The sequence below is a fragment of the Lagopus leucura genome, unplaced genomic scaffold (genome assembly GCF_019238085.1).
Source record: "Lagopus leucura isolate 7727_CA_CO unplaced genomic scaffold, USGS_WTPT01 Super-Scaffold_73, whole genome shotgun sequence".
NCBI classification, from domain to species: domain Eukaryota; kingdom Metazoa; phylum Chordata; class Aves; order Galliformes; family Phasianidae; genus Lagopus; species Lagopus leucura.
In genome coordinates, this window is record NW_024962252.1 from 72,854,337 (window position 1) to 72,871,118 (window position 16,782).

Consider the following 16,782-nt stretch of genomic DNA (forward strand, 5'->3'; position numbering starts at 1 on the left):
TTGCATTTCACAGAAGCAAAAAACAAACAAAAAACCATTATAAACTAATTTGATTTCCCAGGTAACATGGGTTTATCCCAATCCTTTGTTCCTGTCCATACCAGGAAGTATTAACTGATAATTCTGATGCAAGCAGTACATATAAAAGGCTGTGTTGATTTGTGGCTTTCAGATAAGTATCAAAGAAACGGAACCAATAATGACCCTAATAATTTAATAAGCCTTTCATATGAGGCCCTTAATTAGCACTTCTTAAGAGAAATGATCAGTGGAAGTTGCATACAGATATTATATAAGGACAGAAATGGTGCCACCTTTCACTTACAGGGTAGAAAATTATGCACATCTGTCAGCCCAAAACTATCCTGAGAAGGACCCTCATCACTGACATGGAAAATGTAGAAAATGCATTTGCAGGGAGAAAAAGCAAGTCCAGTTGTCAAGAATATCAACATTGTGTATTTGCTTGATTCAGGAAGGATGCACAAGGTAGGAATACTGAACTGGATGTGTAAGAAATACACATGCCTGTCTGCCACTGCCATGTGTTTTCTGCTGCGAATTACAGATAGTACAGATTATAAAAATATTTCACTTTGGTAGTCATTAACATAACTTGTTACTGCTGAGGAAACACAGTGCTGCAGGAGGTTTTTTCTTCCATCAGTGTCGGGATACAACAGCCCAAATGAGGCAAATCCAAATTGAAACACATTAAAGGGGAATTACCATTTATTTCTGGGAAAGAAGGAAACCACCTTTCCAAGCCCAGCAGTAGACTACAGTGACAAAGAAGCCTTCCTGCCTTTGAGGTAAAATCTTGGCCCCCTGCTTTCTCCAAAATCATTCTGAACGTTGAATTCTGCTTTGCTGAATCCTGTTTTCCTTGAGGAACATCGCAGCTTATTCACCAGAGACAATACAGAGCACTAATGAGAGTTTTTGAATTTGGAAATACCAGCAAACTTGCAAACAAAAAAACAGAACAGTGTAAAACAGCTGTGCTCATTGACTGTGCCAGTTCAGGAATCTAGTGGTTGTAATAAAGCGGCTTGTATATATATTTGACATTATCCTTCAGAAGAAGGTTTCCAACCGGCATGGGAACTCTGCACCACTTAGGGCCCCTCTTCCAGATGGGCTTTGCAGATCTGACGGACCAGCGAGTCAGATACCTGTCAAAACAGTACACACGTATTTCAAATTGAGACCGATCACGGCAAAACAGCTTTAGTCAAAGCAGAAGCTGACACTCATTTGCCTGCCTTTGCCTCTCCGCCTGCCTCTTTATGAAAGCAGTAATGATGAGCAGAACTCTCTCAGTTCAGAAGGGAACCACTGAAAAGGACTATTTGTTTTGGAACTGCTGCACCTCTGCTGTACTGTAGCCACTGGCACCTGCCTGACTTCCAGTCGTGTGAAACAAATCAGGTGTAATCTCCAGGCTGCTGGCAAGTTGTCCACCTGTAGCGAACGTGGAGTGCTGAATCCCTTCATTGCAACTAAGTTCAAGAGCGAGTCCATCCATTTTCTAGGGGAGATGTCATTTCAAGAGCTCGCCTCAATAAAATAAACTGATTACAAAGGCCAAGTTCAGTTAAAATAGTCTCCAAAAAAGAACTAGTTTGCTTTCAGTGGATCAACAGGTACTTCTTTTCCACAGGATGTGATTCTGGCCCAGTTTTTGCATTTTCATATGCTTCAATTTGCTTTAGCATTCTCTTTATAATACTATTCCAGTTTGCTGCTGCAGGAAGTCAGAACCTGCAATGGAAGAGGTACTATAATTGAATTTTTGCAACTGCAAATCTCTGTCCGGAGTAAAGTCTGGCAAATATCCTCTGCTTTTTTACCATTTGAAGTTTTAGACTTGGCTTTGCAAACTGGCAGGGGATTTCAGATTCAGAATCGGTTACTGGAAATCTTACCCTGCGGCTGGGTGGCCTGGAGTTTTGTTAGGCTTTAAATCTTTTGCTACCAGTAGAGAGGGAACAGAGGTCTTTAGAGAAAGAAGAGTCTTTTTAGACAATAAAAATCCAAAGTAAAACCCCAGCATAATCTGCACAAACAATGCTCCAACAAATTAGAATTTGGAACAGTCTGATAAACTTTGTCCAGCGATGTTTGCATGCCTATGTTGAGTAATCCCATGGTCTTAATGTAACCTCAATCAGTCATCCTCTTCCCAAACAGCTTTGTTACCTTTCATTTGCATCATGCAAATTGGAGATATTAAGAACTTTGGACAGAGACCATGTAATGCATTTATTTGAAGGCATGTGGCAGATTCCCAGGAACTACAAAGAAAGCTTGCAATGCCAGGCAGCTATAGACTGTGTAACAGCAACACATTTTCCTAGTACTTTTCTTCCCCAGTGATCCCAAACAATACAGATTGAAAAAATGGATCACATTTAGAGGTTCCTGCCACTGAAATCAAGCCACTTTCAAACTTGAAAGCTTTTACTTTCAGGACATCATGATAGTTAGGATGGCAGGAGGGATTCAAAAGATGGTGTGGAACAAAGTTCAGTCAGTTTTTCTCACATAAATGCAATATATTAGCCCCTTTTGAATTGTAATGTTATACTGCTGCATTAATGGAATCCCTTACATAACAATATGAGGATAGCAAGTCAGAGAGACTCCTATCTCTCATTCCAAACGTCAGGGGAGTTCAGAGAGACCAAACACAGGTCCCTACTTGGGAAAGAGCCAATGGAAGGCAGCTTTTTTTGGAAGAAGGTGTAGAGTTATTTGACAGGCACATGAGGCTGCATCTTCTCACACTTCCCCATGAAGGGAAGTCTGTAGCACAAATTTTAGTATCACAAGACTGCAGTTACAACAAAGGAAGAAAAAAAAAATCTGAAATTGTTTTAATGCAACAGTATGTCAAGTGCAGTTCTGGTCATGTGTCTGCACGTGTACAGGAAAGTGGTCCCGTGGTAATAAATGTTCTCACTGAGAGAGAAGCAAATGTGTGAATGCGAGATACACATCAATGCTGTGTGCAGGTTTAGACAGACAGTGGCTTTTTAAGAAATCCCTCTGTTTCTGTGTGGGGGCTGAAAGTGCACACCCCAACTCTGCATAGGAAGGAGGATTTAGTAATGGCCTGATTTTAAAGCTTTTGTTATTTCTCCTTTGAGCAGGTCTAATCCAGCCCTCTGGTCCAGGCTTTTAGCTTCCTTTGGGGACTGCAGGCTGGGGCTTTTCATTGTTTGCTGAAACAGACATTTGGACGCTTTCCCTTCCTGGAGCACATTTGCTTTTAGCACTTTTAATACTTGCTTTGTCCCAAACTCAAACTTGTCCTATTTTGTTTGCTGCTTTTTTTTTTTTTAAAAACCTTGATTCAGCAATAGCAAAAGCCTGATGCCTGGGAGCACTCAGTCTACGAAATTTCTTTTCCTCTTTTACTAACCCCAGTTCCTACTGTTTCATAGCATAGATTTCTTTTTTGTCCCCAAGAGTAACAAGAATCCACAAAACTCATATATGAGAGCTTCAAAGCCCAGCACACAGGACTTTCCTGTGAACTCTACTGTCCATGTAATCTAGTGTTTCAAGAAATCATGTACCCTTCTCTAGCCAAGTCACCCAAGTTTCCATTGTAGCAAGCCACCTGGTTTGTCCTGGGGAGCTTTTACAATAACCTACAGACATACACTGCCAGATGGTCTAAATTTTCTCAATCAGCTGAGGATTGTCAGGACACAGTCTCCATGTGGATGCCAGATGCAACTGGTGTCCAGTCTCCTAACCGGTTATCTCATTATGCAGAGCTCTCATTCTGGACAAAGGAGGAAAGAAATGCAATCTCAGAAAGCAGCAACCAAGCCCAGGGCTCTGCTAGCCACCTTTTGTGTGGTGGGATCCCAGAGAACAACCAGAATCCCTAGACTCCAGATACACAAGTGACTAGTTTGGACAAAGCAAGATGGAAATCTTGGTCACATTCCTATGATTGGAAATGGCAAGACATAAAATGCATGGAAAAAGCTGTAATTAGTCAGCCACAGTCACTGCAGTTACCTAAAATATCTGTGGCACGTAGAAATCAGTTTCCATGGATTTTATTCCATGAGCAGGAGGGCCCCAAACCCTTCCCACCTAGAGGCTGCTGCTTAACACCTTGAAATAAGCACAGAAATTCTGTGTGCTGGGTAAAAGAAATTATCTACACGTAGGGCTACTGCAGCTCTGTGTGCAGCCCAAGTATGCTGGTGCGGTTCAAGGCTGAACTTCTGAACCCTCATTGAACTTTTTCAGTCCGTCTCTTGTTTGGATTAAGAGCAGAAGGCAGCGGGCTACAGACTGTGCAGGAAGCATTCTATCAAAGTGCTGGCAAGACTGCCTCCTCTCTGCCACATCCGTTCCCTTGACACTTCTTGGTTTTGCTCACCTGCAGCCACTCCAGCTCTTTGCTCTTTTGAATTCACATGCTATGCACACACAGTTTCCATACAGATGAGAGAAACCACAAGCTGCTGGAATGAAACACTGATAGCAGTGAAATCATATTCTGCTCTGAGGGATGAGAGATGTCTGCAGAGCCTGAGAACTTTATAATTCATAAGGAGCTCATATGGAACCTGCCTCTTCCCTGACACACAGCAAATTCTCCAGTTCACGTGGAGGAAGGACTGACCTGGATATTAGCTGTGCCAATTTCTGTTCTTCCAGTAGGAAGCTGAAAATGGAATAGTAACTGAGAACTTAAAATCACATACTCCACATGTACAGCACGTCTTGCTGACAAGAGTACGGGTGACTCAAGGAACGTGTGACATCCTTCAGTCTTTTGGAAAAGGGAACAACTTCTCAACATTATATTTTAACCAACAACAGGGGCCTACCAGAAGAAAAAGAGTGGTATATTCACGTTAAGAAAGCATCTAGATGACGGCCTGAACTTGGTGTCTGTTCTGGATAGTTAATCCACAATATCCACGCAGTAAACTCCATGCTGTAAACAAAACTGCTGAGTTGTTCAGGTTTCCACTCCTGGAAAGCAAGTACAGAAGTGTGGCCTGCAACTGTACTTGACAGCTTCCCAAATTGGTTTTGGTGTGTGGTGGCCTGCACATACGACCCTGGAATCTGCAAACAGCCTGTCACTCCACACAGTGTTGGTGTAATCCTTGAAAACGTCCTCAACCTCATGGGCTAGTGACAATATTTTGTTGCTGCAGCACTTTACCAGAACATGCCAGGCTGGAGCATAAATGGACTCAAAATTAAGAAGTAATAACAGGAAGTTATGAAAGGGAGAATTCAGACAGGCTGAGGGAACAAGCTTTGGCTACAAGACAAGTTTGCTTGCAGAATCAACCCTTGGAAACAGTGAAAGCCCCAGACTGGGCCAAATAAATGAACCATAGGGACTAATTCTGTAATGACAGGGGTAATCTTCACTGGTTTCATGCCCAAGTTCTGTAGATAAATGTTATGAAAGAGAGGGAGAGGACAATAGACTGAAGAGTTTACGGATGATGCAGAAACTCTGATGGCCATATTTCTAAAGAAGAGCCCACAGCAAATAAAGCAGTTAAGCAATAATATGCATGAGCTCTCATCATCAAAAACAAATCAGGCAGAATGTGAAAAGAAAGAACTAAATCCAAGAAATGAAGAATGCCACAGTGGGTCTTTACCTGGACAGTGTTCCAAATGCAGGGAGTAGAACAGAGAGCTGTGGAGTGCCCCTCAATTAAATTCTGTTCCACACATCACCCACTACCATGATGGCCAGTGTGGCTCAAACTGGCATTCCACTTTCATGTGGTACCTTCTTTTACAGTTCCCCATCTCCTTCTCTATGTTACATTACATCCTGGATGATGGATGTGATCACATACACTCTGTGCTAGAGCTGCATGACCAAGAACAAGCTGGGATCAAAAGCATCCTGCTTTTACTCTTGCATCCCAGAAACAGGTTAAGAAATGGGGTCAGCTGCCTGTGAAATGACCCAGTACAAAACAGGTAAATTCTTACCAATATGCAGACAATTCTGGGGCATGTAAGAGAGAATGTCTGAAGTATGTACAATGGAGACAATAAAACGACTTCAGAAATATAACAGTGATTCTGCTTGTAAGCACCAGAAAAGCACCTTCCAGAAAAGCAAGAAATCCAAACTTCACATCAATAGATCAACTGCAGGGCAGCATCCCTGATCCTTGTTAAAAGAGTGGTCAGGGCTTTCTAGAGGAGATAGAGAGCAGAAGAATCTACTTCAACACTACACACAGAGCAGACCCACTGATGGTGGAACGAAGAAGCCATTACTGCAGGATGAGTTGGAGAGTACATGGGCTGGTCAAACTAGTGCTAAGGAATGTTCATTAGCTGTATTCTAGTCTTGAAAAGCTTTAACAAATAGCCCAAGATGCAATCTGGTACAACTGCACATTACATGATCGCTCATTTTCTCCCCATTGACATTCCCAGGGCTACATTAGCAGTGCAAAATAAAGCAGTTCCTTCTTATTTAAACAGAGATAAAGACAACCACAGCAGTCAATACAGGGATCTCAAGAAAAGCTCAATCTCAAAGATTTGGAAAATTGTTCAAAACAGCACCTACCATGATAGGCTACCTGTGCTTGAAAACCCAGCAGGCTTCAAGTGCTGGCTCCCTTGCATTTGGAGTTACCACATGTTGAGTTCATTCCTGCTTACTATGGCCTTACAAAGACTTCAAGAATGGTTACACAGGCAAAGGGAATGTAAGCTTGGACAAGTCATTTTCAGAAGAAACTTCCAAGAATAACTCTGTCTTCATTCCTCAAGTAAGTGCTGGTTAAAAGTCTATGGCATGCACAGGTACCCTTCCAAACTTGCAGGGGCACTCTGCCCCTGTAGGGCAGGAGGAAGGAAGTAATTAACTCCTGCTTCAACCAATGCCAGCTACGGTTCCACAGAACAACGTGGAAAGTCCAGAAAGGGGCAGGCATAAGTAAAACTCTCAGAGAGGCACACTGGATAAGATTTCCAAGGAGATACAGATTTTCCCCTTCCAACAGACTGAGAAGTTAATGTTGTAAAGACCACAGATGCACTCCTGAAGTACCCTCTACCCTGGTTCCAGGACTTATTTAGTTCCAGCTCCATCACTACCAAAGCTTTCAATCAAATTTCTTGATCCCTTCCATTGTCTCCATTCAGACCCCAAAGACTGCCTATTTCACTGCTGTTCCATCTCCTCAACAATAGCTTTGTTCTTTTCCTCAATGTCTGCAATCTGCTTGTTACATTCCCTTGCTGGAAAGAAAAAAATCATGTGGTGTAAGGTGGGACTAGCAATACAACAGGAAGGTGTGTACATTAATTACTAATTAAAATCTCTTAATTTTAGAGGTGGAAGCACCTGCTTCCATGTAGAACACGTCTTGAGGTATTTTTGTTCTCACTAAAATTCTAAACAACAATTTACAAAATTCAAGGCATTAGACCTGGAGTCCTGGTGCGATTCCAGCAAGATACAGGATTTATCACTTCCTCTCTCGACCCAGGGTCGCTGTGTGAATGCTAACTAGATAATGTGCTACACTCCACAGCTGCTGGATAGATGCAGCAACTAAAGAATCCCAAAGACTTTTAAGATACAGGAACAAAGAGTCAAAGTATCTGATGGAAACAAGGCTGCACCAAACGTAGAGTCCTCCAGTTTGATTCTCCCCAGTACTCAGTGCACAGCCTGACAGCATCTCAGGGACCTTTCCAAGGGCCTGCCTCAGATCTCCACTGCAGAGCATTAGACCTGAAATGCAGGAAGGAGTCTCTGACTGCCCCAAACCCTGAAGCCTAAGCTCTCCCAGCAACAGCCCCATGGCCTCTGGTAACCCTATGGCTTGCTAATGCAGGGTTCATAAACCGCTCTGACATCCCCATGGAAACAGAGTGTGAGGCCATAAACAGGGGATTAGCACCTCCTAACGCTGAGCAAAGTGCAGAAGGCGACAGCAGCCTTTAGGTTCGCCCCCAAGGCCAGGGGCCATTCAGTCCTGGGAGGGGGAAGACAGCCTGTTACACAGGAAGGGCAGGCTGAGGACGAATCACAGCTTGCAGTCAGAAAGGGCAAATGGAGATGGAGCACAGTAAAACAAGCTTCTGTCAGGCCCCTGCTAGCTGCTCACCCCAACACATTGCTGGTACCCATCCTGAGCACCCTTTTGTCCCAAGTGTAGTTGGGGGCTGGACACTGAAAGGCTGAGAGAGAAGGGACTCTCTATTCTGGACACAAGAAGCCTCAGAGAGAGTCTTACCAGTGCTTATAAATACCTGAAAGGAAGGTACAAAGAAGGCAGCCACGCTCGTCTCTGTGGTGCCCAGCAAAAAGACAAGAGGCAATGCACACAAACTGAAAGAAATGTCATCCATATTTAAGAAAGTAACTCCTTAACTGTGAGTGGTAGAACTCTGGAACAAGCTGCCCAGAGAAACTGTGAATGGTCTACCCTTGGAGATATTTAAAATTTGGCTAGGCATTCTTGGTTAATCAGCAATAAGTGACCCTGCTTGAACAGGTGAGGACTAAATAGTCTCCACAGTACCTGTTCAACCTCAACTGCTCTGTGATGCTGTGACTCCATTTCTGTGGCAGCTTTTTATGTCTGCCCTACTGAATATTAATGAAAGGAGGCAAGTGCAGCTGAAGAAGGGAGGGCAGACTAATGTGTGGCATTCATCATGTGGGGACAGACTGATTGAACGAGATGCAGTTTGTCCTTAAAAGTCTAATGAAAGAACTTCATGACAGTGGACACGCATTCTTTATAAGACCTGCTGCGTAAGGCATGTTCTAGCCAGTTATAAAGAACTGCTTTTTCTCTTCTAACCTACTCCTGAAAAAGATACATGGAAAGACAAGAATATTCACCTGTTCAACTTGGGTTTCCTGGGAACATGCCCTTCAGGAAGTAGAGGCCTGTGGTTTGGCAGCAAACCTGAGATAGAAAAAGAAAGGTGTGAGAATACAGTGCCTGTGTTGCATCTATAGCATCTACAAGTTACTTATACCTCATAAGCCAGGCAACCCAGATCCCTACTGCTAAAACACAACTAGAGCAGAAAAAGTATTTATTCTTTCTTTTGCCATTGCTGAACCAGCACTCTAGCCACAGATTAGTTAGGAGGTTCTGGTGTACACACTGAGAGGAAACACATGCCAAGGACTTAGGGTCAACAAAACGGCTTTTTGAGAGGACATAAAGCACTAAAGTCCAATCAGATTCCACTTTCAGGATGAAAATTTGACTATTAAAATCTTCAGTCAATTTAACTTGGATAATACTCAGACTGTGTTAACCTGGGATCTGCTCCCAGTTAAAAACAAAGATCTTCCCAAGGCAGATAGGAGACAGGTACATTAATGGTTAGAAGATCAAGCTTATGCTAAAACACGTCAATTTAGAAACTGGCATTTAATCATTAGGTACTATACTGAGATATTTCCCACATCCTTCGGCAATGGTAAACTCATCTAGAGGAGTAAATATCTACTGCTAAGGCAGGAACCAAGACAGAAAGAAAGCAGAGTAAGTAGTTTCTTTCTGGCCAGTCATCCTGCCCCAGTACTTGGTGCATGATGGGTTTGCTGACTAGACACTGGAATCTCACCAGCATACTAACTGGGTGAGAGAGCCCTTCCATGGGGCTCTCTACCCCGCACTAAGGATGTTGTCTGAAGGAGGAGGTGAGGTACCTGCGCGGTGTGCCATCTGCACACAGGCGGCAATCTTCTTGTGCTCCTCCAAACAGAGGCCTGTGATCCTTCGTGGCAGCATCCCTCCATCAGAACGGATGAACTGGCTCAAGAGCAAGACATCCTGCAGAAGCAAGAAAAGGGCAAAACCAATGTATTATAGCTCCTTTAATTGCCGTGATTCTTAGGTGTTGTGCTCACGCTGTATACAGAAGTCAATACAAAGCAAACCAAAACAAAGCATACTTCCCACACATTTCAGATGCAGCTTGTCAACAAGTGGGTTTTGCTAGCCATCCCCTTGCCCGCCAGCTTAACCCAGTGAGGTCACTAACATGGTCTGAGTCTTCCCCTGACTTCACTACTGTAAACACATGATGTCAGCTGCAATCCCTACTACTTCACTGTCACTTGCTCCAAGATTCTGGCTAAGATAATGTGTCCTAGGTACTAAGGCACAGTTACACAAGACCTACAGATGGACAGTGTTTACACAACTTGAAACGCCATTACAGCTGCTATCCTAAAGGTCACAGATACGTTAGATCACCTCTGGCCCTTTCCTTGTTCCCCTCAGAGCAGGATTGTTCTCTGGTATCTATTCCTCAAACTTTTGTCCAGTTTCCCATGGTAGAACTTCCCTCATGTCTCTCTGGAGGGTGGAGAACAGGGAAACAGTCCAAAATCTTGCACGAAAAGCTTGTTGTAAGAAAAGAACATATGCTGATAGGAAAGACCTAATAGAATAAATCACTGCTTTCAGTTCTTTGCCTGTGTATGCATTAGTCAGAGATGTTAGAGTCACACTGCACAGAAGGAGCATTCAAAACATACTGAGGGTTTGGCTGAGATTCAAGGATCATTTAGATTAAACTGCTGTTGACCTTCTTAATTAAGAGCTCTAGAAATGTAAAGCACTTTTAATAAAAACAAAATTAAAGGAATCTCTAGAATCAGATATTATCACAGGTCTGAGATTACAAATTCCTAAGCACAGCAGCAACAGCTGTTGCATGAGTGTCCCATTAACTGCACATAGTAAACCAGTCCAGCTCTTCGCTTCCACACGCACCACCACTGCTAGTGCACCCTCAGACCAACACAGGCAGGTCCCCTTGACGTGCTGATGTCTGCATAAGTTGGCCTGAATGGCTTCTGGGGCCTTTGTCCTTGTTTTTCTCCATCTGTTCACAGACTTATTGCTAACTGAGAGTTTACTTCTCCATTACTGTAAACACGTCCATAGTTGAGGTAGCTGGACCACGCAGAGGTGGCTCACAGGCTGGAAGGGACGTGACAACAGACACTTCAACATGCTGGGAATTCAAACCAGGTATATCAGCACTTGATACTCCTCTGCCTGTTTGAGGAGTATCCTTCTCCCTTTTCCCACTCCACATCTATTCTATTTTACAAAAAGCTCTCTGAAACATTCCTTGCTTCATTTACTGCCATTGCAAAGACATACAATCACAAGTGGAATAAAAATGGGCATTCAGAAACTAGAGCTATATTGGATTTATAAATCCATCCCTACTGCATGAGACCAGTTAACCTCTGAAGCGGGCTGCTAGAATTCAGTACAAACTTTCTAGTAATAACCAATTCTGCAATATGAGATGCTGTTATACAAATGCTGCAGTCAAAAATCCAGATGTTTATTTTTCCCCAATCCAATCTTCACTATTGTGATCATGACAATTTCCCTCTTCCCTAGCTCCCCTTCTACCAACTAACATGATCAGGCTGATTTTCAGATCCATCTCCTTCATTTTATAAATACAAAATGACTTATCATTCACCATCCACGGTGATGCTGTATCATTAGAACAAAAATAACATAGCTGAGCAACGAGCAGGAAGCTCTCAAGAGGCCATCTGTGGATAAAAGGGAAGAGAAGTGTCTTCAGTCCAGCTAGTACACAGCCTTGCCAATGAGAACAGTAACCAGGGGATCAGTCGGTGCCAGCTGCGTTGGTGGAAGCTGGGCAGGGGCCAGCCAAGCAGTCCAAGGGCACTGACTTTCAGCCACTCCTGAAATGCGCTGGATTGGATCCAGGAAACCTAAACAAGACTCCTTCCCCCTTTTTCCATCTTCTTTAGCTACCCAGTTCTCCAAATCACCAACACCTCAATTTGCACAAACATATCACATCCTTAAGTGAGAAAGGGCTGTTCAGCTCAAAGTGCCTAGGAAATGAAAAACCCCCTAGGTTTTCTACTGGCCTGCATTACTCTGTGAGAAAGAGGGAAAAGGGAGATGATGGCAAGTTTAAGGCTGTTCCAGTCTTTGCTACAGTGAAAGCCTAAGGAGGCCACAGGCTCTAGTGAAGGGTGTGTGTGGTCCAAGTGCTTTCTCATATTACCACCACGCCTCATGGAGTCACAGGGCTGTTATCGAATATTTCCATGCAAAAGGGGGAGGTGAAAAGTAAAAAGGGAGACAGTGCTTGTTCTCCCACTGGAAAAAAAAAAAAAAAATCAGGAAAATCCATTCTTTGTTATTATCTCTGAGCAACAGTGTCACCAGCTGACCAGCTCTGTGTGGCAGTCATTTCTCAAGTGGAATTGCCTACGTTCTAACTGCCACAGCTTCAAATCACACTCATGCCATTTGGCTTAAAATGCTGCATACTCGACAGAAGGTTTGTCTGTTTCTGAAGATTCCCACAGTTAACAGACCAGGTGCCTGGTCTCCCATTGTAATCACACAGATGCATCTTACCACTGGGAGAAAGCAGACAGGTACAGCCAACTTTATGGGGCAGCTGTGGAGGAAAGTGTGCAAGTACGTAGAAGAGTCAAAGAAAAAAATATGTCTGGCACGTTCTCATGGTGCCGTCATGTTCCATGAAATTCACATTCTGTGCTAATGGACAGCCAAGCCTGTAACCACAGCTTTGCTTTAATCACTGGACAGCTCCCACGAGGCTGGACCCAGATTCCCACCCCAGTAATCTGCAGCGTTTGATGAAAACAAGTTGGATTGAATTAATCTAGGGCTAACAGGCAAATTTTGCAGTTCAGTTTCCTCTAATTGCTGCTAAAGCAAAATGACATATTTACTGCCTAACTCCGACTAATGGTGGTTGAAATGGATAAGGAGAAAAAGAAAAAAGAAAAAAAAAAAAGGCAGCTTAGCCTTCACCTCTACACCTCTAAAAGATCTGGGTAAACTTGCAACCCATTCACAATAATGTGCTATACATAGTGTTTTGTTTAGCAACTGAAATGCAGAGGCATCTCTGCATTTTACTATCTGCAGACAATCTGAAAAGCAATGTCCTTGGCGAGTTATATGCAATTCATTAAAACCTTCACTTACCAGAGTAAGATTTGTCTGCTTAGCCAAATTACTACTGGGTTGTACCAGCCAAGTCATTATTTCCAGTTACACAAGAATATACTTCTTCCTTTCACTCTTACTCCTGGGAGCTGTACACCATCCTCTAGATATTTTGTAAGAAGAGTGCAGATTTCAACCCCGTTGCCTGACAATGATCAAAATCATTTTATTTTTTAAAATCTCCAGTGGCTACAGAAAATAAAATCAACTCTCAGTTTTTAGTGGATGGACATACCCAGATCACAAACTGTGGGAATTTGTGCCTCGGGCCCCTTTATCCTGAGCCTAGTAGAGACTAAGGACTGAACTGGCAATGACAACTGCAGCTCCCTACACCACAGCTGAGGCAAGTTGGAATCATGACCTGAGAGTGCTCACAATGCCTGTTTGGTTGATTAATAACTTAGGAGACATTGGTCTCCCCGTTCTCCGACAGCTAAAGTAACTCATTATGCCACTACTTTAGACTGTGCTAGTTGCCCATCACAAAAGAAAAGTCCTATGAGGTCATATTACTCAGCTCCCTCAGGGGCTAATTCAACACTTCCCTTTTCATAGTGCCTTATTCATTCCAATTACAAGCGTCCCAAGCAAAAAAGCTCACACTTTCCCTTCTGTGCAACTGACTGATCTCAGCTTATCAATCTCAAAAGAACCACTGTGATCCATCTATTCTAATCTCTTACCAAACACAGGTTATAGTTTATGCTTTATAAACTAGCCTGTGTCTTTAACAAAAATAGCTGTTCTCGATTTACTGTCTTTTAGGATAATTCAACCACCAGCGAGTAAATTGTGCCACCATTTAATTACCCACACAGTAATGTGTCTGCCCTTTATTGTTTGAGCACTTCAAGATTCTGCTAGTCATCACTGCTGTAGCATAGAAAAACAGCAGAGAGCTTTTGTGCAAAAAAAGGGAGGTTTTATTCACCTTAACATTTAAAAGCCCATACATTCTCAACTGGCATTCAAACATATAACACACTTATTCAAGCAGAAGAGGTGATCTACTCCAGAACTGAAACTTTCCTAGTTCACATCAGCCCTGGAATTCCGTGGAGGAACAGCTCTAAATACTGAGGCAAGAACATGCTACAACTTGGATATGCTAGTTCATGCTACTATCTTCAGCCTTTTGTCTAGATTCTATTCTGCTCTGCAGCAGGAGTACTGGATGTATATACTCAGAAACATAAACATTCAGAAACTATGCAACAGTCAGGATGGACACGTATCTAGGATTTCTTGATTTTTGGGAACAGTCTCAACAGTGATTCTAAATATTCTGGCTGCAGGTAGCCCCCACCTGGGGCCTACATGCAAGCCAGGCCTCCTGCTCTGTACCTAATTCAATGCTTAAGTTATTTCTGTTGCTTAAATATGTATCTGTTTAGTTTGTTTTTTTTTTTCCCTGCTGCCTTGCAGTAGTCATCTGCAAGACTGTCATTAGCACCCAGATATCCAAACAGTTTTTCATCTCTGCGTGCACTAGGACTGCATGTGAGCAGCTCAGTCATTGTGCAGCTAACAGGGCTTTCAGTTTCTCTCACATTAATGGTCTTCCTTTCTCAAAAGTATTTATTTTCCTCCAGATGTATTTGTATCTCTTTCACCTTAATTCTATTGGCATTAACTTGTTCTGACTTCTCTGTTACCTAATCTTAGTAACAGGATGTTCTTGTCTGGTTTTCTTTTTTGATTCCAGCACTGGTATTTTAGGGTGGTGGGAACACTTAGTTCTTTTATGACCTCTGTGTTTGAATGACCTCTGGTGAGGCTACATCTGGTGTCTTCTACCTCACACTCTCTATTCTATGGTGCTTTTGCTTTAAAGAATTACAGAGTTTCCCCTCTATCTTCCACGTTTAGTGTTATTAATACTCTCATAATCATTTCCTGCAAAAGACATCAATCAAAATCTGTTTTTTTCTGTTGCTAAGGGAAGTAAGCATGTGTGCTCTACCTCATATCCATCAAGAACTTTAGAGTTCTTAAGTTCAGTTACTACCTTAGTGGACAGTGATCCAAAATGAAACCATGGTGCTCAAATACACAATTGATTTAATCAAGTTTATTGGCCTCTCTGGCGTTACAACAGGCTTGAATCTGATAGTTTAATATTGCATTCCAGTTCCATTTAACTAGATGTGCAATGCTGAAGGAGAGCTAAGCACACTAGAAACACATGCTCTAGGATCAGATGGTAGGATCAGATGGTAAGCAGCAATGGGCACATGCATAATCCCAAACCTCCTACTTGATATGAGAAAATCCCCCTCCTTTTTTTTTTCCCTCCAATGAACACGACCAGCCAAGGCAAGCAATTACAACATAGGAAGTTATTCTTGTTACAATCAAGGGAAGCATAGATGGAATTGCCTATTTTTACTACACCCAGGGAAAGAAGAAAGGAGGCAGACTGCGCAGTACATTACACCCGAGAGCAATATTTATCCACTTGTGGGGAATACTACTTCATTAGACTTACCACATAATCGTACTTATGCTTCAGGTTCCAGCGACAGATAGGACACTGGCCAGAGGGGTTAGGAGGCGTTGGTGTTTCAACATCCTCTATAATTTTCCCTTCAATCTAAGAAGCAATTCATAGAATACAATGAATGAGTAAGGATTCCATAGTACCTGCACCTAACCTCCTCTGTGACTAGAGGAATATCTTTCATCAAGTCTACAACATGCTGACCAGTATTGCACAGGTGTAAGGGAGACAGGATTTGCATTATACAACTCACTTGTATATATACATATATATAAATATATATATATATATATACACACACACACGCAAATCAAGCACTTCAGGAATGCAAAGACAATAGGGATAAAAGAAAAGGGGCACAGAAAACCATTTGGTAAATCTTATATATATTTTGTTCAAATCTAAACTAGTACACAATGTGAAGTTCTCATTCTTGCTTGAATTCCACTTATTGTGGTATTCCTTTGAACCACTATGCCTTGCAATTGTAGCAGTCTGTTAGCCAAAAGCCTTAAATATTTTTGCTGGGAATATGAGAGTATCAGAGAGTATCAGATGCTTGCTGTGGGCCGAAACACGCATAGGCTTGCTGGATTATAAACCACCAATGGGGAAAATTATGAGGAAAAAAATCAGACAGGAATGTTGTGTGCTTTTTTCGTTCTTTTTAAAATTACACTAATATTTTTTCTAGTTTAATTCCCTGAACAATTCCTTTGGGAGACTATTTTACAACCTTTTCCTCTGTCACTACAAAATGGTGACATCTAACACGCAAATTTTCTTAACTTTCTCAAAAGAAATGTAGAAAAATGCAAAGAAATGTAGAAGGTGTACGTAGGAGGAACTTGAGAAATTTGTTTTCTAAATGTAGATGTTAGGAATATGATGTCTACATAAACATGTACTTGTCTTTCTTTTTTTTTTTTTTGAGGGCTTATATGAATAGAAGCAAGAGCTATCAACTTGCAGCTGAATGGACAGAAAAGACAAAAAAGACGAAGCCAGTTTTTCTTCAAAATGTTCTGGAAGAAGAAAATTTCTGGTCAAGATTAAAACCACATATGGAACACCAACTGCTAGGGTCAAATAGTTCAAGTAACACAGAGTTTAAAAAAATCCTAACTATCTAATTAAAGTATGCCATACTGTGGATGAACACAACTTCGCTTGTAAGGAAAAAAAAAAAAAAAAAAAAAAAAAAAAAAAAAAAAAAAA

The 16,782-nt window shown here is 42.1% G+C and overlaps 1 protein-coding gene across 2 annotated transcripts in view; it reads right to left on the reverse strand.

Annotated features, from left to right (window-relative positions):
* Positions 1–714: 714 nt before the first annotated feature.
* MRPS18A (mitochondrial ribosomal protein S18A) overlaps positions 715–16,782 on the reverse strand; it is an 18,818-nt gene continuing 2,750 nt past the window's right edge. Inside the window, exons 3-6 of one of the 2 annotated variants that reach the window (XM_042879309.1) lie at positions 15,553–15,657; positions 9,716–9,839; positions 8,891–8,957; positions 715–1,175 (exon numbers count right to left, since the gene is read on the reverse strand). In XM_042879309.1, coding sequence (XP_042735243.1) covers positions 1,031–1,175; positions 8,891–8,957; positions 9,716–9,839; positions 15,553–15,657 — 441 coding nt within the window. In that variant the 3' untranslated portion in view covers positions 715–1,030. Of the gene's footprint in view, positions 1,176–4,203; positions 4,494–8,890; positions 8,958–9,715; positions 9,840–15,552; positions 15,658–16,782 lie in introns of those variants that run through there. The other variant, XM_042879319.1, reaches the window with a different exon arrangement.